Here is a 23,435-nt window from a genome sequence, read left to right on the forward strand (position 1 = left end):
TGTTTCGCTCATGTCATGGGCATTTGAAGTGATCGTCAGGTACCCCGCTGTACTCTGCAACACCTCGTGAAGACATTTAAGGAGGCATCCCATTGAGTTCCATATGCGTTGCTACCATCCTCGAATGGATTGATCTGAGCTATAACGCATCGTTGTATGCTACGAGAGATAGCCTCGGAACTTCAAGAAAAATACCCTAAGGCCCGATCTTCCAAGAGCTAAACTCTTTCTCGTAACCGAGCCTCAAATCCGCACGGTCCTAACCGTCTTATTGGCCAATTTTTCTCTATCGCTTCAGCCCCGCCAAGTCCACAGAGGCGAAGCTATGCCCCGACCTTCTCGTATTTCACCCGCCCTCTCAGCTTCCATGGCAACACCCATTGGGCTTGTTCGGCCCGTTTTTCGCGGTGCGGAGAGCATCACTGTCAGAAAGAGGCCAAGCATGAGCCGAGCAGCCGGCAAATCAGGGGTCACGACAGTCCCCCGAAAGCGGCCCCAAGCCCGCGCACTTGTTGGACGATGAGACTACGTTTCGGCGAATCCATCGCCGCGTGGCGCGGCGGGGGGTAGCGGTGAACGGAGCATGAATGCACGCCACTTTTGCCATCACTTTGTCTTGCACCATCTCGTACTACCTGCTGTCTCTCTCTTTTCTCGTCGTCGCATGTCAAAGGTGACCTCTTGTCATCCGGGGGACAAGACGGCAGCACCCATATTGCGGCTGAACAGTCACGGTAGCAGGCGACACACCTACCTCCCCGAGTGACTCGTTGTTCGCCCTCCACCTTTTTTTTTTCTCCACGACTGATCTGGGACTGCTGATCCCCCGCGTTTTCCCATCTCCTCGAGATTTCCCGGGAGGGATTCTGCAACGATGCTGGATATCATCGGAGCCGGCGAGAATACCACGACCTTCTCGTGGGAAGCTCAGCCGCAGCACCGTGGCACGTTTGGCATCCTCTCGACATGCTTCGTCACGTTGGCCCTGTGCACGTGGAAGATCGTGCATCTGAACCTGCCTGGCATCTGCCCGGACGACGATCTCGACTGGTCGGACTGGTGGACGGTGGACAGGACGGTGCGGCACAAGCTTGTGCATATTTGCGGAGGCCATCAGCTCGTGCGCCAGATCGGCTGGTTGGTGATTGGCCTGTTCGCGCCGGAATTGGTATTTTACATGTCTTCCTGAACTGCTGTTGGACTGGACTAATGCTTCGATTAGATTGCGTTTGCGGCATTCAAGCAATACTGGGATGCACGGAACCTGCAAAGATATATGGAGGAGGTCTATCTGGAGCAGAATAAAGGCCCGAGCTGGTGGCCGGCTATCCTGAGACCAAGGGTATACCTTCCCCGAGAATGTTTTTGTTTACCCACGCGGCTAACACGTCAGTCATAGACCACTCCAGTCGATGTTGAGTCAAACGATGACGACAAACCCGTCTGGACCATGACGCACAGTTTCTACGCCGTCATGGGGGGCTTTACTTACACGCTCCGGGATGGCTCAAGGGTGTACCTACCTGATGATCGTAACCGCGAGCAGCTCACTCTCAGACATGAAGCCCTTCGTTTCGTTGCGAAATACGAGCCTTCCCTCATCCCAAAGCTAACCGTCAATGCCATCAGAGACAAGAGCAAGGCGAGTGCCTTTGTCAAGATCATTACTCTCTTCCAAGGTAAGAGATTTTGAAACCCTGGCATGACATGTCGGACTAACGGGTTGGATGCTCAAAGCGATCTGGTTCAGTCTTCAGTGCGTCGTGAGAATGGAGCAGGGCTTGTCGATATCTCTCCTCGAACTCACCACCTTTGCGCACTGTATTTGCGGTCTGCTGGTAGGAGCCTTCTGGCTGCAGAAGCCACTCAGCGTCCAAGAGCCGAGCCCGTTGGAGATGCCCCGGTCGATACGGCAACCGCACTGGCTTATGGCCATGCTCTACACCCTCAGCAGCTTCGACCACAGACTCTCAGACGACGACCGGTACCGCAGAACAGCCAAACCGTTCCGCAGGCCAGAGCGCACGAACGTGTACACGGAAGAAGACGGCGAGCTGCACAAGACGGCCAGCCAGCTCGACCTATCCCTCCCGCCCACCACCGAGGAGCCTTCCGAGCCAAGCAGCAGAAGCAATAGCCAACCACCTCCTTCTTCCAACAAGCGGCGCCAATCCCACAAACTGAACCCCGCCCGCGCCGTCCCCCACGGCGTCCGCGCCCAGAAACTCTCTCCCACCGCACCCACCGGCACCGCCGCCAAAGCCGTTCCCCATCACCTGCATCACGACCCCCACGACGAAACCGCCGCCGACCGCCGCTACGCCATGCGCATGCGCCTCGCGCAAAAAGGATGGAACCACTACATCCTCGCGCCGGCCTCACTCAACACCGACGCGCTCAACCCGCAAGACGGGCCGGCGCTGCAGCGGCGGCTGAAGCGCGACCTGCGCGACGCGCTGGTCGACCGCGTGCCGAACTTCCCGCGGCGCAGCCATTTGAGGGGAGTGACGCTGCGCACGCACGTCGCCGTCACGCTGACGGGCTTCGCGTACGGCGCGCTGCACCTGCTGGCGTGGTACGCGCCGTTCCGCACCGAGGCCGAGCGCGTGCTGTGGCGGGTCGCGGCGCTGAGCGTCGCGGCGAGCGGGTTGCTCGTGCCCGTCGCGCGGGTCGAGGGCGTGGTGAGCGATGCGGTTAGGCCGTTTTTGCTGGATGATCATGAGAGCGATGTTGAGGAGGCGGAGAGGCTGGCGGCGTTGGGGGTGAGGGGGTTCGTGAAGAGCTATGAGAAGCCGCATCAGGATGCGGTGAGGCCGGGGATTTTGGAGACGGTGGAGGCGGAGTTGGGGGTGGAGCGCGGCCGCAGTCGTGGTGGTGGTGGTGGTGAGAAGGCGGAGGTGAGCCAGGATGCGAGGTCGGTGGTGTCGTCGTACGACGGGTGGAGGCATTTCCGCGATCTGGTGTTGAAGGCGGGGCTGGGGTGGGCGATTGAGGTGTTGAGGGTGTGCAGGTTGGTTGTTTTGGTGGTCGTCGCGGCCGTCTACATCGGGCTGCGGGTTTTCATTTTCATCGAGTGTCTGATTAACATTGGGAGCCTGCCGTCGTCGGCGTACGATGTGGTGCAGTGGTCGCAGTACGTCCCGCACATTAGCTAGGTAGGCACGGAAATCAACACCACCCATGCGGATGCATGATCGACGTATATTTGGCGCAGGGGGATGAGCTTGCTGCCTAGACGGGCTAAAGCCAGAGCGCAGGATGACGTGTGGTCAGCACCCCGGCATTCAGCACTGTGGAGCAGCTCCATTGTTGCCTGCCCAAGCCTCATCCAGTATCCTCAACCAACATATTTCCCCACACATTTGACACTTCAGACACTCTCTTCAGGGTCTACACCGCACCGCGCGCAATGGCTCCCACGACTCGGTCGAGGAGCAAGAAAGCCCAAATAGGCAGCTTCCCGGACCCCACTCAATCCACAAATGCCCCGCGAAAGGAGAGGCCTCTGCCTCCCGACCACGAATCACCACAGCTCCAAGTACAGAATCCAGATCCGTTCGACCCAGTTCCGCCCAAATACACCATCGATCTTTCGCGCCCGCCTCGAGAGCGCTACAATGAAGTCGTGGCCGACTTCAAGCCGCAGCTGACCAAGCTGACCGGCCTCTTCGACGAGGTCCTCATCATGTCCGGCCTGCCAGTCAAATCCACCACCCGCTTCGCCCGCCTGTTCCTGCGACGCCTGCGCAGCAAAGAAGAGACGGAAGAGCTGAAGGGCATCAGCAAAGCCAGCGGCGTACCCATGTACCTGCTGGTCTCGTTCAACAGCCTGCTCGACCTCTTCATGGGCTGCACCAGCGGCGGCGCCCGCGTGCGCACCGCCGACGGCACCACCCGCATGTACCACTTCCGCACCCTGGACTGGGCCATGGACGTGCTGCGCCGCGTCGTCGTGCAGCTCGAGTTCGTCGAGAAGCCCCACGGCCCCGTCGTCGCGCGCTCCGTCACCTACGTCGGCTACGTCGGCGTCCTGACGGGCCTGAGGCAAGGGCTCAGCCTGTCCCTGAATTTCCGCCCTTACCACAACAATGACGTGTCCAATTCCGAAAACTTCAAGTTCTACTCGAATCTGCTCTTGATGCTGTTGGGCTTTCGGCCCTCGATATCTTCCCGCCTGCGAGACCTCGTGATTCCTCACGTGGGTCCGAAGGGGGGAAAGCATAAAGCTGAGCTCTGGGATCTGGAAACCATCAAGAAGAAATTTCCGTCGTTACCCTCGACTGCTGCGTATCTGATCTTCAGCGACGGCGAAGAGACCACCGTGCTCGAGAAAGACCGTGTCACTGCTACCGTGCGTTCGTCTAATTCATTCATCACAATCACAAACTGCGACGTCAACACCGTAGATAGCTCAGACAATACGACTAAGAAGCCGAAGGCGAAGCTTTGTCATATCCAAGACTTGATCCATGAGGCCGAAGACAGAAGAGAGCGCATCGAGGCGCGGTGGAACAGAGCCAGAGAACGGTCAAAAAAGAAGGGTGCCGGAGAATTGTCTGTCTCTCCGGCGGATGTCGTGAAGTGGGTTCAGAAGTACCCGACAACGAACGAAACAACGCATTACGCCGTCGTCATGGATCCGAAGGCGGGCGAAGTCGTGTGGGTGAAAAGATGGCTAGAAGGTGAGTTGACAGGGGACAGGGTCCAGGCTTGGGATCGGGGTTGGGGGGTGTGAGCCAGAGACGCTGGCCATGGTAAATCCTAATAATGTGTAATTTTTGCGCCAAGCGGATCTGTTTTCTGGCACGATCGTCTTGCAAATTTCTCTCATGTATTAATTGCTATTGTCACCCGGCACTTCGATTCACACTTCTGTTCCAGGCTTGTAACCTAGCATAGCGATCAAATTCTTATAGTATGCTAGCTGCGGAACCAAAGGACACGCGTGAAGTCCAGATAACTCCTAACTTCATACTTCAAAATCGACGAGTCCCTTCCCATGAGCTGAGTTTCTCACGGCCCGCTTTGTCGCAGAACTACTCAGCAGCATCCTCAGCCGACGCTCGGTAGTTTTCATAGGTGCCTTCAAGATGCAATCAGTTGACAGCGTCCTCATACGCAGGCTTGAGTGGATCTCACCATAGTCGCCGTAGTCTCCATAGTTGGAATATTGGGCAGCATCATTGGCCGGCGCAGGGACGGGAGTGGACCCTTGGGCTACGGCCACGGGGTCAGCGGCGGGGAGTGCCATAACACCGGTAGCGGCAAAAGCCAAAAGAAAGACGATGACGTTCCTCATGCTCATGTTGGAATGATTCAAAGGTAATGAAGTTAGGCTTTTTTCTTGTTCCGAGTGATGGGCTGGTCTGATTGCAGTAAACGTCGGAGCGGAGGGTCAAGCATTTAAATAATGAAGAATCATGTGGATGACTATGTCGACACTCAGCTCAGTGAGCATCTCGAGGCTAAGTTGGTTTGCTATTAGACATTGTGACGATGTGCTATGCAATCGGATGAAGACATTTTCGTCGTCGGCACACCGCATCCACGCTCAGCACACACAAGGCTTTGTCGGCTGATCTGCTGCTGACCACGTCTGTCCATATACCCTCCAATTGTCCCATTAATTGGTTCATTAACTGACTTCCTGTGAGGGGCAAACGCAATGAAGTTTTACTCTCCGGTGGGGTACATGATGTGCTTTTTCTCAGATGAAGATCTGGTGTGGGATCACGAGTGATAATCCTTGGACAACCAATGAGCAAAGTGGCTCAATGCAGGCTGACCACCGCAACGTGTACCAACAATGCATTGGCATCCGAGTCCTCCTAGCAGCATTGGTCAAACAGTGCAGCGTTGTACTTTTGCCAGTCCGACAGAACGTGGAAGGCCTTACATGCAGAATCTACATAAGTTGCACTGATATTGCTCAATGCTCCGTAGCATTTCTGGTTGCTTCGAAAATTACTTCCGTAGGACTATAGAAGAGTTTTTAGGCAAACCACGCTTTGCTTCTTCGGAGAAGCAAGGCCGCCCTGTGGAACGTGGCTACATGGCGGTACTGTACCTCACAAACGCGCGTTTTCCATTTTCGGCCATTGCTCATGGGGGCCATAGCCAGATTTCCGATCATTGGGTGTCGTTAATGACGATCGCAATTGACCTCTTATGTTACTAGTAAGACAATATAGGAATATTTCTCCTCTCTATCACGCAAAAATCTTGGTAGCGGGTGGGATTTCATGATTGATTCCTCGGGCCACGTTCAAGGACTGTGAATCCAGAATATGTCAAAGAGAAATCACGAGGAAGACGGTATCAAATGTGCATCGAAGCACATCATCTTTCCCCGGGATTGACCTTTGCAAAACGTCGATCAATTCCCAGTACAATGTGACGTCTCTCTATTCGCAGGGTTCTACCGATACTTTATGGTTCTGCATCACCATTATAGGTATTACGCGGCTGACAAGGCTGCATATGAGTGAGGCGTGTGCACACAATTTGTTGCCTGATGGAGTAATACAGACTGCCATCTCGGGAACCAAAGCGGGGTAGGTGACAGGGACCTCCGGCGTGGTACCCGACCCCTAACACCACTGAGGGTCGGCTGATATTCTTTGCTCCGTGCGAAACAATTTTCTTGGGAAATGGTAGCCCCCCTTCAATATCCATGACTGTGCAAACTCCAACTTCTACACTCGCCCTTTCCTTTGCCCAGAACAGACACCATGTTTGAGGACAAAAGCAGGACGAGCTCCAGCTCTGAGCCGGAAGACAGCGAGAGGCTGCTTTCAGACGACGACAATGCTATTTACGAGCGAAAAACTCCCAGGAAGACAAGATCTTGGATCGCAACGACGGTGCTGGTCACTGCGACCGCATGCATTGCTGGGTTTACAGGAGCTTGGATCGGGAGCAGCAACTGGAGACACAATCCGACCGAAATATCCTGCACGAAGCAATTGAATCAGTTCTGTAGGCCACGCTCTCAATAATTTTCATACAAATCACTAATCAGGCTTTGAAGCTCCACTGTGGGGCGAGGTAGACATCTCTTACGAGGTCATCCAATTCAATGGATCCTTATTGAAAGAAAACATCTTCCGGCAAGACGCTAGCCCGGAGGTGGATGCTGCTTGGGAATCACTTGGTGTCAATTGTTCGTGGCTGCCGAATCTCCACATTATCGTGTATCTGGACTAACTTGATGATCCCCTTCGAAGATCGAGGTGTTGCCATTCCCGCGGACAAGGCTGGGAAAGCCGGGATCGCCAAGGATCAGGTCAAGGTCTCCGAGAAATACGGCGGAGGATACCCAGCGAATGTGGAAGGACTTCATCACCTACATTGCCTGGTATGTGCATATTTTCGCAATCAAAGTGCTGCTTGGATTAGAGGTTAACACGTGAGCACTCACCGTAGAATTTGCTCCGCCAAACCTTGTACTACAACTATGATTATTACCGGAACGAGGGCAAAGGAGCTTTCTTGAATGCAGACCACATAGTCCGCAAGCACGTCTGTAAGCCAAAATCAGCTCGCACCCTAGCTTCTCCGCCCCTCCTAACTCGTCTCTTCAGCGCACTGCCTCGACATAATTCGCCAGCAGCTCATGTGCACCGTCGACACCGGCGTCCTTGGCCAGGTTTGGTACAAGCCGCATGATGCGCCACTGGAAGCTTATGTCGACTTCAACACGCACCACAAATGTCGCAACTTCGATGCCGTCCGCGCCTGGGCCGAAGAACATCAGATGCCTGCCACCGTTCCCAACGACTTCCTCCAGCCTCCCGCACCCGGTGATACCATCTACACTTCTATTCCGTAACGTCAACGGTGGGCTATGCTTCAATGCAGCGATGGGTCATACATTTATCGCAGCGTGGTCGGTTGAAGCAGAGATCTGGACGTAGATGTAGGTTTTCCAGAATATATGGAGGCACTCAGGCGTAGAATTCAACTCTCCCACATGAGAATATGCATTATATCTGCAGTGAAAAGTTAGCACAGTCCGCCGTGGTCCCGTAAGGAAGATTCACTCAGGTGAATGAGTGTGATCTAAGATTCGAAGATTGCGTCCGCATTGACGTTCCTTTTCTTCGTTCACTTTGCTGGCTCTTGCCTCGGCGGAGGTTGCATTGTCTCAGTGTGGGACAAACAGGATCTGGCCACAGAGGGGCTGTTTGCGCCATGCTGTCCCACAGGATTTCGAGAACGAGCCTGAAAGGGATGGGCTATTCAACCGTTGCGATACACTGATGAGACAGAATACCTTTTGTTTTTGATTGAGATTCCAGAGAGTGGGCACTGCAGCCGAAGGCTAGCGCCAAGAACAGCAGGGCCTTGATGAAGCTATTGTCGCCACGTGAATGTATAATTGTTAATTCCACATTTACCTCCGGACGATAGCTTCAACTGCCCGTGACATGGGCGAAAAGTATATTCACGCTGACCTTCAGCTGAAATACCCCTCTGTAAGGAAGTGGACGTGGCAGAAGACCATACTCGCAAAGGTTCCACGTAAATGACGTAACTGCAATTCGTACAACATGAGCGGGAATAATAACAGGAGGAAGCAGAGGGTGGTGCGGGGTAGATTTAGAGCTAGGGCTATGGAATGCGGCGCACTAGCTTTAGTGCCCGCAACATGCAGCTAAAAGCTCTTTGCAGCTCCTAGGCAATTAGCGCGTTGAGCTCGATGTTGGCTCCCTGAAGATTGCAACATGATCAAAAACGAGATATTTGAAACGGTCATTGAGTCGCGAGTGGGCTATGGTAGTGCTTACGGTAATTCCAAGCACCCGAGCGTGCCGCGAATACCAAGCGAATCAGAATCATGCTTGGTTCGCTTCCTGCGCCTGTGTGGCTGTGACTGCTCAAGGTGGCAGTGCACCAGGTGTCAGTGACGAAGAAGGTCCAGCTTACAAAATTATGGTACACCATGGTGATTGATGGTCCAAGCTACCACCTAGAGCTAAAGCTAAAATAACCCTACTCTGCGCTTCCATTTCCCCAAATTTTCAGTGGGGCTCCCAACACGAGCTTCCAACATTTAGAGAAGCCACTCCAAAGGAATGTGGGTATGCATGCTGATAATGCGCTTAACACCCCCGAACATCAGGGTTTGACCCGCCTTCCACTCCAGTAGCAACGTCATGCGGTCCAACGCACCAGGACGATTGCCAAGTGTTACAACCCAACCCACACCATCGATCCTCACGACGCCCGAGTGAAGCGGCGCCTTCAACGGTCGACAAAGGTTGCCGGGCTGACGCAACCAGGCGATCAGCGCGATGGCCGCATCGGAAACAGTAGGGTACGAAACAGCTGGTATGAAGATGAAAGCCTCGTCCGAGTACCTCCGCACTGTGGGGTGGTTGCGCCATGGACTCGCCCCGTACTGCCACGGAGGGTCGTTCTTGGGACCGATAGGCGGTTGGACCGGGAATGCGGGTTGAACTGGTTGGTGGATATTTTCCTTATGCTCCTCTGTGATGCTGTTAGGGGGCCTGGATGTGTTACCGGGGTGGTCAGGTACCTGCGGAGATCGGGGAGCTGGCATCCTTGGAGATATTGCTGTCTCTATCTTGAGGTGCGCGCTGGACCGTCTGACGAAGGACCTTCAAGCGGAGCGGCTCCTCGCGAGAGAAGCGCCTAGGCATTGTGTGGGAGATGGTGGTAAGATGGATACGTCGAGATGCCTACTCAGCTTGGAAGCGGATCATCGGTAGCAATATTGCGGCTCCACCAGCAATCTTCGCAACAGTCGTGGTTCAACTGTTCGGCGTATGCTTCTAGATATTGTGCGCCGACGTACGATGCTCGTTCAATGGTGTCCAGAAGTGCGTAAAATTCCGGGAGAGAACGAAGGGTGGGTTTCCCGTTTGGCTCGCTATTGCCGAATGACGGTGGGTCGCGGTAAAGATGTGATGAGGAGGAATATTCGGTTGCGGCTGGACTTTGACTTGGAACCGGTTGCGAAGATGACGGTGGACTCGGGAGCAGTGAATGTTTGTCCGCCGAAGGGTCCATATCCACCTTGGAAGCCGACTAGGAAGGCGCGCTCTGAGACACCGAATGCTCTTCCCCATTGTACAGAGTTTCCAGCATCTTCACCCACAACGCGTACGATCGTTCGGCCAAACAGTCAGCCCTTGCAATGAGTTGCAGGGCAGCTGTACAGTCAACTTCATTCTCGAACGGAAACCACCGGTTCAACCCACTGCTCCCACCACCCGCCGCCACCTGCTCGGAATCCAGCAACGTAGGCGCCTCAATTCCCAGCTGGAAGTTCACCTCCCAGGTCAGCTCTTGATTCAACTCGCGCTCGGCAGTCGGCACCGTGCCATCTTCCCAGGAGAGACGTTCTGCAACAAGAAAAAGCTTCTGCCTATGAGGAGAAGGGAACAATCGGTGCTTCCGGCAAGCGGGGCAGGCGAAGCGATGCTCGGCGGAAGCCGAGTCTCTGCGGTGGTGGAGGAGATGCCATGAGCTGTACGGCATCAGGCTGAGGGGATACGGCACGCTGTGGAAGTTCTCGCCCACGCCTGAGTCCGGGTGGTTGCGATGGCTCACGCGGGGTGTGTAGGATTTGCGCACACATGCATCCAGGGCGCGACGCGCCCTTTTCCGCGGCTGTGGGGGCGACGACGAGGCATTGGCGACTGACGCAGCATGATCCAGGGGCGCGTCAATTGTCGGGTCAGCATCGCGCCTCCTGCGAGGCATATGCGCAATAGATAACGTTGAGGAGGGTCTGGATGCGCGATGCGCGAGGTGCAGGACTGGAGTCGTGCTACGTGGGCCCGTTGGCACGCGGGGAGCGACGCGCTGCAGCTGCGGCCGCCTGCTGGCACCAGCTCCTCCCCGGCTCTCGAAAAAGTTCCCGCATCACCCATCCCTCCACTCGCTCAGACCACGACTCTCCTGCATTATCTGTCTGCATCCGCACTATGAAGCCCCTCAGCGCCTCCCTGGTTACCTGCGCTTCGTGTCGCTCCGCCCTGCTGCGCTCCCGCGTCTCCGCTGCGCGCCTTCACCAACTCGCCCCGCGCCGCCACTATGTCAGGCCATCGACAGCTCCGAAGCCGCTGCTGGACCTGAAGCACATCCGCCAGAACCCCGGTCTATACGAGCAGAACTGCATCGACCGCAATTACAGGGCCCAGAGCAAGCATTCGTGGGAAATCATCAAATTATTCGACCAGTGGAAGGAATGCCAGCTCAACGCCCGCCAGCTGCGCGAGCGCGGCAACGTCCTGCGCCGCAAGCTCTCCAATGCCGCCTCCCTCAGTGGCGACACCATCCCCGAGCCCGATATGGACATCGCCGCCTTGAAGGCCGAGGGTAAGGAGATCAAGGACAAGCTCACCAGCATCGAGGACAAGGAGAAGGAGCTTGTCGAGCGCATGGAGAGCTTGGCTCTTGAGCTGCCGAACCTGAGTAGCACCAACACCCCTGTCGGCGACCAGCCCGAGGTTGTCGGTTACATTAATAAGCACCCCGACCGTCAAGGCGAAGACGCCACCGACAGGTTATGGAAGTCACATGTTGTCATTGGCACCGAACTGGGACTGCTGGATTTTGCCGCCGCTGCACAGACGTCCGGTTGGGGCTGGTACTACCTCATCAATGAGGGAGCGTTGCTGGAGCAGGCTCTCATTCAGTATGCCCTGACTGTCGCCAGGAAGAGGGGATGGAGGCCCGTGTCTCCGCCCTCGATCGTCTATTCGCACATCGCTGCAGCTTGCGGCTTTCAGCCGCGAGACCAAAACGGCGAGCAGCAGATCTACGCACTAGAGCAAGCCGAGAAGGACAAGGCCAAGCCTTCACTCGTGCTTGCCGGTACCGCCGAGATCCCTTTGGCTGGCCTCATGGCTGGCCAAACCATTGAGGATGCAGACCTACCGTTGAAGATGGTTGGTGTCAACCGGAGCTACCGTGCCGAAGCTGGAGGCAGGGGAGTGGACACCAAAGGTCTATACCGGGTACACGAATTCACCAAGGTCGAGATGTTCGCCTGGACTCTGCCCGACACGCACGAGGGCGAAGGCTTCTTTACAGAGCGTGGCGTCGCGCACTCGGAAGCCGTGTTCGACGAGATGCTGTCGATTCAGACTGAAATCCTGAAGTCGTTGGGATTGCACTGCCGTATTCTTGAGATGCCTACAACCGATCTGGGAGCCAGCGCGGCGAGAAAGCGTGACATCGAGGCATTCTTCCCCTCTCGCCGCGACCGTGACGAAGGATGGGGTGAGGTCACGTCGACATCCATCTGCACCGACTACCAGACCCGCCGGCTCCAGACTAAGGTGCGTCTCGAGAAGGCCGGCCGCAAGCTGGACCTTCCTCACACGCTCAACGGTACGGCAATGGCAGTGCCGAGAGTGCTAGCCGCCATCCTCGAGAACAACTGGGACGAGAAGACGATGACGGTCACGGTCCCGGAGGTGCTTCGGCCATTTATGGGCGGTATGGAGGTGATTGAGAAGAAGCGGATGTCTTGAAACACGCGTGAACGGTCAGAGCCTGCCACGGAAGACGGATAACTGGGGCAGGTTGACGATCAGCGAGAGGAATCGGGCCACGGCGTTTTCCAGAAAGCGGCCTCGCGCGGCTGTACCCGCTCAGCAGTGGGGAAACGCAAGCGAGTGGATTGCTGTCTCGGTTTCGAATGTGCAACGACACCACGACTCGGAATTCCACGTGGTGGGCTGTCTCAGCACAGCGGTATCATCGTCATCTAGGGTCGGTATGCCTGGTGATGCAATGGTTGGAGGCCTCACAGCCTTACAAGGCTGGACGGAAAGAGCGCGAGATGACTCACAAGACCACCGAATGCGGTGAGGACTTCATGTTCACCTCTAGCTCGCCGTTTGCGGGTCTTATGAAAAGTGCTTACGAATGAGGAGTGCACACAGTTCTGTATCTGGCAAAATTAGTAATTGTAAGTGTACTGCAAGTGCTCTCGCCACTCGAACCATTTTGCGCGGCCGCGGCGGTTGGTGTTGACGGGTGGGGGCAGTGGGGATTGCGTGGAGTGGAAAGTTTAGCGAGGAGGGGATGCACATCGCGAAGTTCCCAGAGCGGCAATGGGATTTCCAGCACGGCGATCTTGCAGCACGGCGGTGGTCCGACAGGCGCTGTGTTGGCATGCAGGTGGCGGGCGGGCGCGAGTGGACGAGAAGTGCATGTGTGCTGCAGACGGGGAAGGGAAAAATTGCCATACACACCGCTGTGGATGAAGAAGAGTCGAGGGTGCGAGGTTTGCTTGGACCGGGCGGGCGATTGGCCGATTGGTGTTGGCCACGGAGGCGCTGCCGCAGCCGGCCAGAGCGCGAGCTTGGTGTGCCACGTCTCAAAGCTTGGCGCTGAAGCCGGCTGGCAGTGGATTGTTGTTTCGAGCCGGCCGCAGCCCGCGCGCAGCTGCTGGCCGAAACACGCCGCATTGAAAAGGGGACACGGCTGCTACGCGCCCGCTCCGACGAGCTCAGGCTGGCATTTTCCTTGCGTCGCTTGCGTCCCGTCATTCCTATCGATAAAGCCGCGCGCGGCGTTTGAGACGCCCGGGTCACGCGGGGTTCCTGGCGCGCGCAGCCGCTTGTATTCCATCAACACCACGCTTCCCAGCCTCCCAGATCGACGTCGAGCGCCTCCCCATATTGTGCCGCAAGCGCCCACCCATGGTGTAGGTGCGCGCCGCAAAATTCACCACCATGGTCTCGTACCCCGATACCGGTCCCGCCGACCGCCAGACCCTAGCAATCCGCCCGGTCTCGCGCGCTCCGTCCGTCGCCTCGACTTCCCGCGCGCCACTCATCTCTTCGCACCGTCGCCATTCGCGCCAGATCCGTTCCCACGCCGGCGGCGCGTCCTACCAGCCGCAGAACGAGTTCCCCGTCTTCACCCACACCGGAGATGTCGAGATCATCATCACCTCAAATCCGCATTCGCGAAGAGGCTCCGTCAATGCCGTCACTCCATATGGCGGGGCCACCGCGCCGAGGAGAGAAGAACGCTTTCTGCTGCACCGCCTAATCCTCGCGCAGTGCAGCGGTTTCTTCGACGAGGAAACCACCCCAGACGGCGGCGGTGGCCAGCAGCTGGACAGGACAATACCGAGCGGCAGTGCGCTGGCACGACTGCCGCCTGGTGCTCCTGCACTTGACGAGACTGGCCGGAGAAAACGATGGCGCTTTGAGTTGGACTGGGGTGAGAACGGTGACGAGATGCCAGTGCTGGTGCAAAAGGTGCGTCTGCGCATCATACCACAACTTCAATCTTTAGCAACTAACCGATTCCCCAGGAAGCACCGCCTGTCTCGTTCCCCGGCGAACATGCACCCTTACCGCCCCCCGTCCACAACAAACCTCAAGCTCCCAGCACCGGCTTCTTCCGAAGCATGGCGCAATTTTCCTCGCTGAACGTCGCTCCTCCTCCGGCGCACACCTACGATCCGGAAGATGACATCTTCCGCGACTACGCAAATCTGTTTCGCATATTCTATAACTACCCTCCCGCGCTAGACTCGGTCAACATTGCCCAGGCTTATGTCGAGTGCAAGACCCTTCTCCAACTCGCTGACTTATACGACGCGCTTGAGGTCATCGGCCCGCGCGTCGACCATCATTTGCTCCGATTCCAAGGCCGACTCTTCAAGCAGATTGCGAAATACCCGCCATCATACCTGAAACTAGGTTTTCTTGCCCGCAGCCGGGTCATTTACTCAGAAGCTCTTGTTCACGTGGTCGGCCAGTGGCCCGTCGGCGCAAATCAACTCCGCGGTCAAATCCCGCAAGCCGTGCTCGAGGTTATTGAAGACAAGGCGGATGAGATGGAGGAGCTTAAGACTAAGATCGAGACGAAACTGTTCAAGCTCACCCTCACAACCACCAGGGGCGAGAGAGTCAACCCAAGCAACGGTTTCATTGATTGGATGGCCCTCTCGTTGTTCCGCCAATGGCTTGCGGAAAACACCTCACGACCCCCTGCTCCGATTCTGAAATCAGCCAATCGCGCTCTTCCCAACAGCCGAACCGGCTCGCGTAATGGCCCTGCCGTGAACGCAAGCACCACCGCTCTCGCCACCACCGCGTCCACGGTGGGACAAACCCCCGCTGAACCGCCTCCATTCAACACGGGCCGTGTCTTCCGGCTCATTGGTACCGGCGGAGATGCATATCTCAATCGGGACGAACTCAAGCGCTTCTTGAAGCTGAACGCAGAATTCTACACCCGGGAAAATATGCGGAAATTCGAGCGCCGCATAGAAGAAATCAAGAATTTGGCTGCGGATGTAGTCAAACCGCTAATGCGCAATTATCTGGAACTGGACATGCGAGATTTGGGACATGGACTGCCGTACCTGACTTGCACCAAGGTGGACGAACAGGATTTTGTGTGGGACGAGTGAGCAAACACCAACATTCTTCTTTTACCCCAACCACGGGCCGGATTACCCAACCATCAGCGGACACGACAGGCCTTCGTTTTCTTCTTCTGATCTGAGATCGACGAGTGGAGTTTGCTGATTTCTGGGGTGTCTGCTCCGTGCTCTTTCTTGCAGTCTGGCGTTTTTGTCGAAGGCCATTGATCACGTTCTACGACTCTTTTGATGCGGCTTCTTTTTCGGTCTGGTCAAAGGCGGTATTTCGGACGACTTTTAATCTCGCGGGCTAGGGCTACTTATTTCCATGGCGGCTGCATTCTATCGCTGGGCGGGATCACGGGATTTTGGGTGTTCGATGGGTACGGTTAAGTTCTTGCCCTTGGTTGCTTTTTTTTACTCGCACTTTTCACGCGTTTCAGGTCTTATACCCCCTATAGTTTGCTCTACCACCTATCTCTCGCACATTGGAGGAATAGGTGAACTCTTCACGAATATTTCACGAGTCTGGTTGGAGGAGGCTCTTTATTTCTTAGCTTGCAACCTTCCTTCTCTCCATGTCTTCTTTACGACCGAAATGATGATTGGGAGGACTTTTGTGTTTATTTCGGTGGATATGATTGCTTTTTTTGCGCAGCGGGAGGCTTGATCGTCGTTATGAAGGGACACTGAGGATAGAAAATAGGTTGGGGGCTGGATCGTAGCATACGATTAGCAAAGTATCGTACATGCCAAAGCATGTCTCTATTAGTGCGTTCCTCCTTCGCGCATGGTATCCCACAGCGAAATTAAGCCCGGCCCTGCTAATTGGATCGAAGCAGAATTTATAAGGGCTCAGCTGTCATGTTTCACGATAGCCTTTGCCACGTGGGTTCTGCTGCGATTTGTATTTTTACTAAAATCTCTTTGCTGCGCAGTACTGCAAATTGATGAGATGTCGCGGATTGATGCTGAACGCAAGGTCCATTTAGGACTCCCGCCGGAGACGACGGCCGGGTCAGCACCAAAAAGGGCAAAGGGCCGCCGTTGCCGCGTACGCTTACTATATTGCTGTGGGCCACAAACGGCCAAGGATACCATCCACTCAAATAAGGCACGTAACCGGCTTTGCAGATGCGCGGCGTGCCATCATCTATCATCAATCTCAGACAGCGACTACACTTGGCGAGTCAGCGGAAAACGAAAATCAGGTCGTGATCACCATTGACGGCGGGAGAGTAACGGAGATCATGGAAGGAAGAGGTGCTAAGATATGCTAATAGATCTACTTTTACCAGGTAAAGACAGGTTCTTAAAATACTTCGGCGTTGGCCGTGTCGTGACCTATGTACGTCACACCTTGTGGCTCGCGTGCACAGCGTGCAGGCTCCATGCGGGTTCTCAACGGGGATCTCAAACAGCAAGGCCATCCTTGCGCCACATGTAGGCTGCGCAAGCATTCAGGTTCCAGAATAAGCTGCTAGTAGCCGCTCCAGAACAGGGCGCCACCTGAATCAGCGCATATGAAAGTGAGCCTTTGCCCAGGAGGCTTTCGGACGTGTTTGCTTCGCGCCCACAATTTTTCTTCCCCCTTCAGGGTCTCCTGCTCTGCGCTATTCCGCTCCATATGCGAGTGGAGGATAGTTCTTGTCTCTCGTTTTGAGCTCGTTCGCTTTTGATATTTTGTCCTGCAAATCTTCGCTCTTTTTTTCTGCAGCTTTCATAATGGCTGGTAGCCTGTTACCTCTGGAGGTTTTCACGATGTTAGGACTGGGTGTTTTTGTAATAATGATACGGATTGCAACGAGGATAAAGTCGGTTGGATTCAAAGGCCTTCAACTTGACGACCATCTAATGCTTGTTGCTGCGGTAAGATCTTTATGTCCCCCAAACTTACCATCCCACGAATACTGACTTGCGCATATAGGTTATTTATGGCCTAGAAACCGGCTCCGCATACATTACCATGGACTGGTGGGACGATCTCGCAAATAACGGCATGACTCCCGAGCAGCGGGGGAGCCTCGACCCAAACTCGCACGAATACTACCTCCGCGTTGGCGGTTCTAAAACGCAGCTCGTCAGCTGGAGCTTATACGTTCTCTTCCTCTGGATGTTGAAGATGTCCATATGCCTCTTCTACGCCCGCTTGACGTGCGTTACCTCCCTTTTCCTCGCCACTACCACATCAGCAGCCAACACTGACGCCCTCTCCTCCAGCGCCGGCCTCCCCGAATTCGAACTCCGCGTCAAGATCGGCTACTTCCTGATCCTGCTCACCTGGCTGGCGACGCAGCTCTGCATCCTGTTTGGCTGCCAGCCGGGGTTCCGCAGCAACTGGCAGATCCACCCGGAGCCGCCCAACCTGTGCCAGCCGGCCATCTCCAAGCTCAACCTGTACGCGACCGTGTCGCTGAACGTGGCGTCGGACGCGTACCTGATGTCCATCCCCGTGCCGATGCTGTGGCAGGCGCACCGCGTGGCGCCGTGGCGGCGGCTGTGCCTGCTGCTCGTCTTCTGCGCCGGCGTCATCGTCATGGCGTGTGGGGTTATGCGGTGCTATATAGTGCTGAAGGTAGGTTATTGAAATGCTCGATTTCCTCGGTGTTCTTTCCTTTTTCCCTAACACCCCACACCAAACCAGAACCCCACCACCGGCGCCCTCAAAGCCGGCACCTGGTCCTGCCGCGAGTCCTTCCTCGCCGTCCTAACCGCCAACGCGCCCGTCATCTACCCGGCCTTCCGCGTCACCGTCGCCCGCGTCACCTCGTCCATCTTCAGCCACCACCACGGCTCCGACTCCGGCTTCTTCCCCTGGCGGTCGACGTTGTCGCGGAGGATCAACAGGAGGAGGAGGACTGGCGAGCCGAGGAGTAGCAGTAGGAGGAGTGCGCCCGCGTCCGTGGTTATGATGGAGGGGTGGAGCGGCGGGGCGACGGGGACGACGGGGAGCTCGGTCGCGTTGGGGACATGGGCGAGTTGTGAGGCGAGTGGGAAGGGGGTGGTGGATGGGGGGACTGAGGAGTTTCGGCCGGCGGATGAGAGGGAGTTGGAGGCGGGGTGTTGGGGGAAAGGGCCGTAGGGACTGCACTGTGAGGGAGCTGGGGTGGAGTTGAAAATGGTGGAGCGCGGTGGCTACGTGGGAAACGGCACTTATGTATCGGACATGCGGGAAACTGGAAAAGATGGATAGATGGGGGGTATGGCTGTAATGCCGCCGGCGTAAGGGTGACGAGCATGGAGTTCGGGTCCTTGGCTGTCTTTTTGAGTGAATGGAAAACGTGGCAGTGGATAGGTTAACTTTTTGGAAGGCTCTGTATGTTTTTTTTCTTTACTTCTAGAAGATCATGAACAGGATTGATGGTCTTTCAATAGACAATCGTTTTTGTCAGACCCTAGGGCTGTAGCTGCGAGTTGTTCAACATATGGTTCCACAAGGAGCGACGTAGAATGCTGAAGACCAAAAGTGAAGAAAGAAAAGATCCGAACGGATGAAAGTAAAATTCGAACTGGAGACCTGCAAAAGGTAAAAATAAGCGTCAGTAGGAGTGCGATCTCGGGTTAGATTGAGAGACCTCAACACCAATCTACAGAGGGGTACTGCGGCCGATGGCTAGCGCGAAGAATAGCAGGGCCCTAGAACATAGCATAAGTATGTCTCGGTTCTATTTCTTCGTCTTTCTCCAATGAAAAAGAACATATATGGGTAATTGAAGCTATCGTCCGGACGTGAATGTATAATTCTTAATTCCACATTTACATCTGGATGATAGCTTCAACTACCCATAGCATAAGCGAAGAATAATTCGCGCTAGCCTTCGGCTGCGATACCGCTCTGTACACTCTTCTGCTGATCAAAGTTTAATGCCACCTCTCAAATCACAACACATATTTGGCTCGGGTGTGTTGAGTTATGGGTTACAACCGAAGTATACTATCACCCTATTCGTGACTGTCACAACTAGAGTTTCTCTGCCCACGCAGTGAACTTAAACCCAAAAGTCAGAAAGACGGAGATGTGTTGTTAATATGACGCGCATCGCGCGTCTTCGATTCGCTCGACCTACGTATCTATGCACAAACAAACCCACCAAAGACAGCCTCCGCTCGGTACGCCACACACAACGCCATTCAGCCCGTAAGCTCCCAAGCCTTCTAAACGCAACGATCGACATCTGCAAGAATCCACACTTCTGCGCCTCAATTTGTGCGCCCATCCCCGCGACCTCTATTCAGACCTCAATAGAACCCGAAAAGTGAATCAACCTAGATGAGCCCCCAAACATAGCTACTGACATCATACCTTCCTAATTTCGTGCGGCATTCTCTCCGAATAATCAACCTCTCCGCCTATTTCTCACCTCCGTCTTCGCGACCTCGACCGTCTTCCTGCCGTCGTCGTACAAGCCCCTCGCAATGACCGTCTCCGCCTCGCCGTTGGCGGTAGAGACAGCGGTGGCCTTGACCTCGACCTCCTCGTCCGTCTCGACGTCGATGCCCTCGACGAGGACCTTGTCCTCCTCCTTCTTGACCTTCTTCTCCTTCTCCGGCCGCTTGGTGCCGAGGGGCGGCTCGAAGCGCTTGCGCACCGTGGCGATCATCTTGTTGAACCAGAAGAAGTTGAGCGAGTTGAGCGTGACGTTGGACGCGAGGTACGTGACCGCCAGCCAGATGGGGACCTCGGTGCCCTCGGCGAAGCGCATCGTCTCGGCCTTGGCGGCCGCCGGCGGCAGGCCGGCCAGCTGCTGCTCCACCGTCAGCGTCGCGCTATCTGCGCCCTCGCCCAGGCCGGCCGGGCCGGAACCGGAGACCAGACCGCCGGCCTGGATGGCCTGGTAGATGTCGGCGAAGACGCGGAACGACTGGTAGGTGCCCCAGCAGAGGCGGGCGGTGAAGAAGGTGCCGAGCAGGATGAAGCCGTTGTAGAGCTGGATCTTGGAGCCCGTCATGTTCAGCTTGTCACAGAACCAGTGGATATTTAGGAAGGGCGAAGAGAGCTCGTAGAGGATAAAGGTCGGGGCGTAGTAGTTGACGAAGGGGCGCTGTTGCAATGTGAATGTCAGTCATCGCTGCGAGATACGTAGAGGGTACGCCGAGGGCTGCGGGATTGACGTACGAAGCCGAAGCTGTAGACGGACAGGGCGCTGACGGCGTGGGCCAGGAGACCGAGACCGAAGACCTTCACATAGCGCAGACTGATCCATAGATCCCACACAAAGTAGCCGCAGGCGAATGCCACGATCAGGCCGCTCGCGCCCGTGTATCCCCAGATGCGACCCTCCCAGTCCATCTCGGCGCGCTCATCGTCGACAAAGCTGACCCAGAGGGCCAGGGCGTTTATCAGGGTCGACTGGAGGAGAGACACAACGTGGACATCCCAGTTGATGCGGGTGCGCTTATTGAATTGCGGGTAGATGTTCGGGAACAGGCGCGCCGACAGCCAAGGCGAGATGACGGTGTTGGTGACGTGGTAGAGCAGCACGGCGAAGATCAGCTCGTGGATGTGCAGCGGCAGGGTCTTGAAGGACATGTAGTCGGCGAAGGGCTTGATGGCCTGCTGCAGGGCGGCGGGGGCCGCGAACGGGAACGGGTCGAGCATGTTGCGAGACGATGTTGGCGTAGGTTCGCGGGCCCGTGGGAGAGGTGGAAGGCGGCGGGATGGGAGGGGAATTAAAAAGTGACACGGCTAGAGAGTGGGCATGATCCGGGTGGCTCTGGTGACTTGGGTGACACAGCCGGACAGAGAAGTGCGCTTATACGGAGCACAGCTCTCGGCCGTGCTAGGTGATGGGCGGCTGGAGGCGAGGCAACAGAGACCCTGGCCCCACATCCCTGCTCAGCACAGATTGTTGGGAGGCCGCAGTCGGGAATCGGCCTGGTGACATAACCCACACCCAAGCCTCGGCTACCTCCAATAAAGTAGGCGCGGCCGCGTGGTGCCACCCGTCGTCGTGCAGCCTGAACACCAGGAGGCTCAAGTTCACCACTACTCGACCCCTGTGACCAAGCACCACCACGCGCCGCCGCGGTGAGCCCGTCTCTCAGACACGCACGATGGGTCGTGCTGTCTCACCCGGCACGCGCTCCCTTCACCGTCCGCGCTAGTCTCGGCCCGCTGTCTCTAAATTCAGGGCACATGCTCCTGGGATCACGTCGATGCCCGATACCGACTTGGTACCTCAGGCTGGAAACCTCTATTTAAATTCTGGAATGGGGCTGATCCCAGTCGTGCGGGACGGTGGGTACATGTGAATCATCCACGTAGACCGTCTCTTACATTTCCTCTGTCGAATCCGAGTCTTTTGCGACCTCCATACTCATCACCCCACTTGCATTTTCACCACGCCTCAAGACCGGTTCAGGAACCCAGATGCGAGAAACAAACGCCCCGAACCAGACAAGAATCACATCTGTTTCAGTCGCCCGCTCAACTTTACCAGTCGCCGTCTGCTCCTGAGCCTTGGCCAGCATCCTGTGCAGCAGATCTGCACCACGTGTTTGGGCAGAGCAACCTGGTAGGTACCGACAGTGACCAGAATTATCGATGGGTCTGGCCTATGCTTATACTGGTGACTATAACGCCAAGTGGCCTTTTTCGGAGAAATGTGAGTGTATGCAACTGAAGGCACTTCTGGACCAGTTCGGTAGGATCCAACACTTTGGCAGATCGTATAAGCTTCAGATGCTGCGTAGCCTATGGACGATGAAGTTATGCGTTTCTAGCCGAAGCTCAGACTCAACTCTGCTGGTAAAGCTGGCCATAGAGGTCGCTCAGCTCAGGTAAATGTTTTCACGCATCCTGTTGAGGTTGTCCAGAAAACCAATTCCCCTCTCAGGCATCCTGGAACGGCTTTCTTCCCGCTTTGGCGGCGGGGCAGGTCTCGGCTGGCGTTGATATTGAGCGTTCAACTGTCTGTGCCTGTCTTCGGCAAGCTTGACCAATCCATCAATAAAGCGTGTGCGGGCTTTCTCTTCAGCTGTGTCTTTCCACACCTGCGACAAGTCGCGTAGAGCCTGTATCCTCGCTTGGGCAGCGTCGTAACCCTCGTCAGTGCCCGTGACCAGCTCTGCAATCTCGTTACGCAGCTTCTCTGCAAACTCGCGACCCTTCTCCTCACGGCTGTGGCTATCAGAGCCAGGCTCGGGGGCGGAGACTGAGATGAGAGACGAGGCGAGAGAGACCTCAGAAGGTGGCAGGGTCCATTGCATGGCTTCGCCGAAGACCTTGATGACGCTCTCGAGGCGAGAGCGCACATGGGTAAGGGTGCGGAGACGTGTGATGTAGTCGGGCAGCTCTGGGGCATCCTGTGTCTCGGCGTCGTCGACGGGTTTCGCATCCTCTCCGGTTGTGGCGGCGCTGGCTCTCCGCTCAGCAGCGTCGGGCTGGCTGGTGGCAACCTTGACGCCTCCCGGAACGAACCTCTCAACGTCGTTGCGAAGGCCCTCTGTCAAGGCTGTAGACAGGCCGACTGTCTCTCCGCGCAATACCTCGACCTCATAGGCCAACCGTCCCCCGCTGCGCAGGATATCGTCCGTCATCTGGGTGAGCACGGTGGATAGTCGGGTGGTTTGAGCATTGAGCTGGGAGAGCAGAGTCTGCGTTTGAGCGGAGACGTCTGGGAGCGGAAGGGCGGCGGCATTGGAGGGTTTTGTTTGCGTGGAACTAATTGCCAAGGCAGGCAGCACGGAGTTGAGGTGGTCGACGGGATCGAAGTCTGGCTGGATGAAGGGCAGCAGCGCGGGGTCGGAGAGATGTGAGGACTTGGGAGCAGAGGCATCGGCGGTGGAGACGGCCATGATTGCGCGCAGGTGAGAGGTGGTAAGATTGGAGCGGTGCCTGGCTACTGCAGCGGCAGACCCATGTTTCGGCGGGCGGGCGATCGACACAGGGTGGCCCAAGCTCCACGCCATGCTCCCAGGGTTATACATCACTGCCTACAGCTGCCTGCCATTGCTTCCTCGCCTTTGTGGACCCGATCCTTCACAATTGCCCGTGGCCGAGACAGCGCATTTCTCACTGGAGCTGTACTTCATTCTTTTGCACTCACTCCGATTTTTATCACACCCA

The 23,435-nt window shown here is 56.1% G+C and overlaps 11 protein-coding genes across 11 annotated transcripts; 6 read left to right on the top strand and 5 right to left on the bottom strand.

Moving 5' to 3' along the window:
- Positions 1–874: 874 nt before the first annotated feature.
- LTHEOB_5660 (Major facilitator superfamily) lies at positions 875–3,155 on the top strand (the record flags this gene model as incomplete). The annotated part of the gene is made up of 4 exons (XM_035514830.1): positions 875–1,168; positions 1,223–1,342; positions 1,400–1,679; positions 1,738–3,155. 4 exons carry the CDS (start codon positions 875–877, stop codon positions 3,153–3,155), a joined length of 2,112 nt encoding a protein of 703 aa, XP_035373352.1.
- Positions 3,156–3,409: 254 nt separating this feature from the next.
- Positions 3,410–4,735, top strand: LTHEOB_5661 (N-acylsphingosine amidohydrolase; the record flags this gene model as incomplete). The annotated part of the gene is made up of 1 exon (XM_035514831.1): positions 3,410–4,735. The coding sequence occupies one exon, from the start codon at positions 3,410–3,412 to the stop codon at positions 4,733–4,735; it is 1,326 nt and encodes a 441-aa protein (XP_035373353.1).
- Positions 4,736–5,036: 301 nt separating this feature from the next.
- On the bottom strand, positions 5,037–5,305 carry LTHEOB_5662 (uncharacterized protein; the record flags this gene model as incomplete). Its single annotated transcript, XM_035514832.1, has 2 exons — positions 5,037–5,083; positions 5,140–5,305. 2 exons carry the CDS (start codon positions 5,303–5,305, stop codon positions 5,037–5,039), a joined length of 213 nt encoding a protein of 70 aa, XP_035373354.1.
- A 1,426-nt stretch (positions 5,306–6,731) lies between these two features.
- On the top strand, positions 6,732–7,831 carry LTHEOB_5663 (Tat pathway signal sequence; the record flags this gene model as incomplete). Its single annotated transcript, XM_035514833.1, has 5 exons — positions 6,732–6,978; positions 7,031–7,162; positions 7,227–7,357; positions 7,426–7,525; positions 7,584–7,831. 5 exons carry the CDS (start codon positions 6,732–6,734, stop codon positions 7,829–7,831), a joined length of 858 nt encoding a protein of 285 aa, XP_035373355.1.
- A 1,224-nt stretch (positions 7,832–9,055) lies between these two features.
- On the bottom strand, positions 9,056–9,665 carry LTHEOB_5664 (Glutathione S-transferase; the record flags this gene model as incomplete). Its single annotated transcript, XM_035514834.1, has 2 exons — positions 9,056–9,492; positions 9,542–9,665. 2 exons carry the CDS (start codon positions 9,663–9,665, stop codon positions 9,056–9,058), a joined length of 561 nt encoding a protein of 186 aa, XP_035373356.1.
- Positions 9,666–10,053: 388 nt separating this feature from the next.
- LTHEOB_5665 (uncharacterized protein) lies at positions 10,054–10,731 on the bottom strand (the record flags this gene model as incomplete). Its single annotated transcript, XM_035514835.1, has 1 exon — positions 10,054–10,731. The coding sequence occupies one exon, from the start codon at positions 10,729–10,731 to the stop codon at positions 10,054–10,056; it is 678 nt and encodes a 225-aa protein (XP_035373357.1).
- A 224-nt stretch (positions 10,732–10,955) lies between these two features.
- LTHEOB_5666 (Seryl-tRNA synthetase) lies at positions 10,956–12,509 on the top strand (the record flags this gene model as incomplete). The annotated part of the gene is made up of 1 exon (XM_035514836.1): positions 10,956–12,509. One exon carries the CDS (start codon positions 10,956–10,958, stop codon positions 12,507–12,509), a length of 1,554 nt encoding a protein of 517 aa, XP_035373358.1.
- Positions 12,510–13,718: 1,209 nt separating this feature from the next.
- LTHEOB_5667 (uncharacterized protein) lies at positions 13,719–15,415 on the top strand (the record flags this gene model as incomplete). Its single annotated transcript, XM_035514837.1, has 2 exons — positions 13,719–14,252; positions 14,309–15,415. 2 exons carry the CDS (start codon positions 13,719–13,721, stop codon positions 15,413–15,415), a joined length of 1,641 nt encoding a protein of 546 aa, XP_035373359.1.
- Positions 15,416–17,221: 1,806 nt separating this feature from the next.
- Positions 17,222–18,449, top strand: LTHEOB_5668 (Short-chain dehydrogenase/reductase SDR; the record flags this gene model as incomplete). The annotated part of the gene is made up of 3 exons (XM_035514838.1): positions 17,222–17,236; positions 17,295–17,942; positions 18,012–18,449. 3 exons carry the CDS (start codon positions 17,222–17,224, stop codon positions 18,447–18,449), a joined length of 1,101 nt encoding a protein of 366 aa, XP_035373360.1.
- Positions 18,450–19,704: 1,255 nt separating this feature from the next.
- Positions 19,705–20,966, bottom strand: LTHEOB_5669 (uncharacterized protein; the record flags this gene model as incomplete). The annotated part of the gene is made up of 2 exons (XM_035514839.1): positions 19,705–20,409; positions 20,484–20,966. The coding sequence occupies 2 exons, from the start codon at positions 20,964–20,966 to the stop codon at positions 19,705–19,707; spliced, it is 1,188 nt and encodes a 395-aa protein (XP_035373361.1).
- A 1,172-nt stretch (positions 20,967–22,138) lies between these two features.
- On the bottom strand, positions 22,139–23,164 carry LTHEOB_5670 (uncharacterized protein; the record flags this gene model as incomplete). Its single annotated transcript, XM_035514841.1, has 1 exon — positions 22,139–23,164. One exon carries the CDS (start codon positions 23,162–23,164, stop codon positions 22,139–22,141), a length of 1,026 nt encoding a protein of 341 aa, XP_035373362.1.
- Positions 23,165–23,435: the final 271 nt, after the last annotated feature.

The sequence above is a fragment of the Lasiodiplodia theobromae genome (genome assembly GCF_012971845.1).
Source record: "Lasiodiplodia theobromae strain AM2As chromosome Unknown scaffold_16, whole genome shotgun sequence".
Lineage (NCBI taxonomy): Eukaryota > Fungi > Ascomycota > Dothideomycetes > Botryosphaeriales > Botryosphaeriaceae > Lasiodiplodia > Lasiodiplodia theobromae.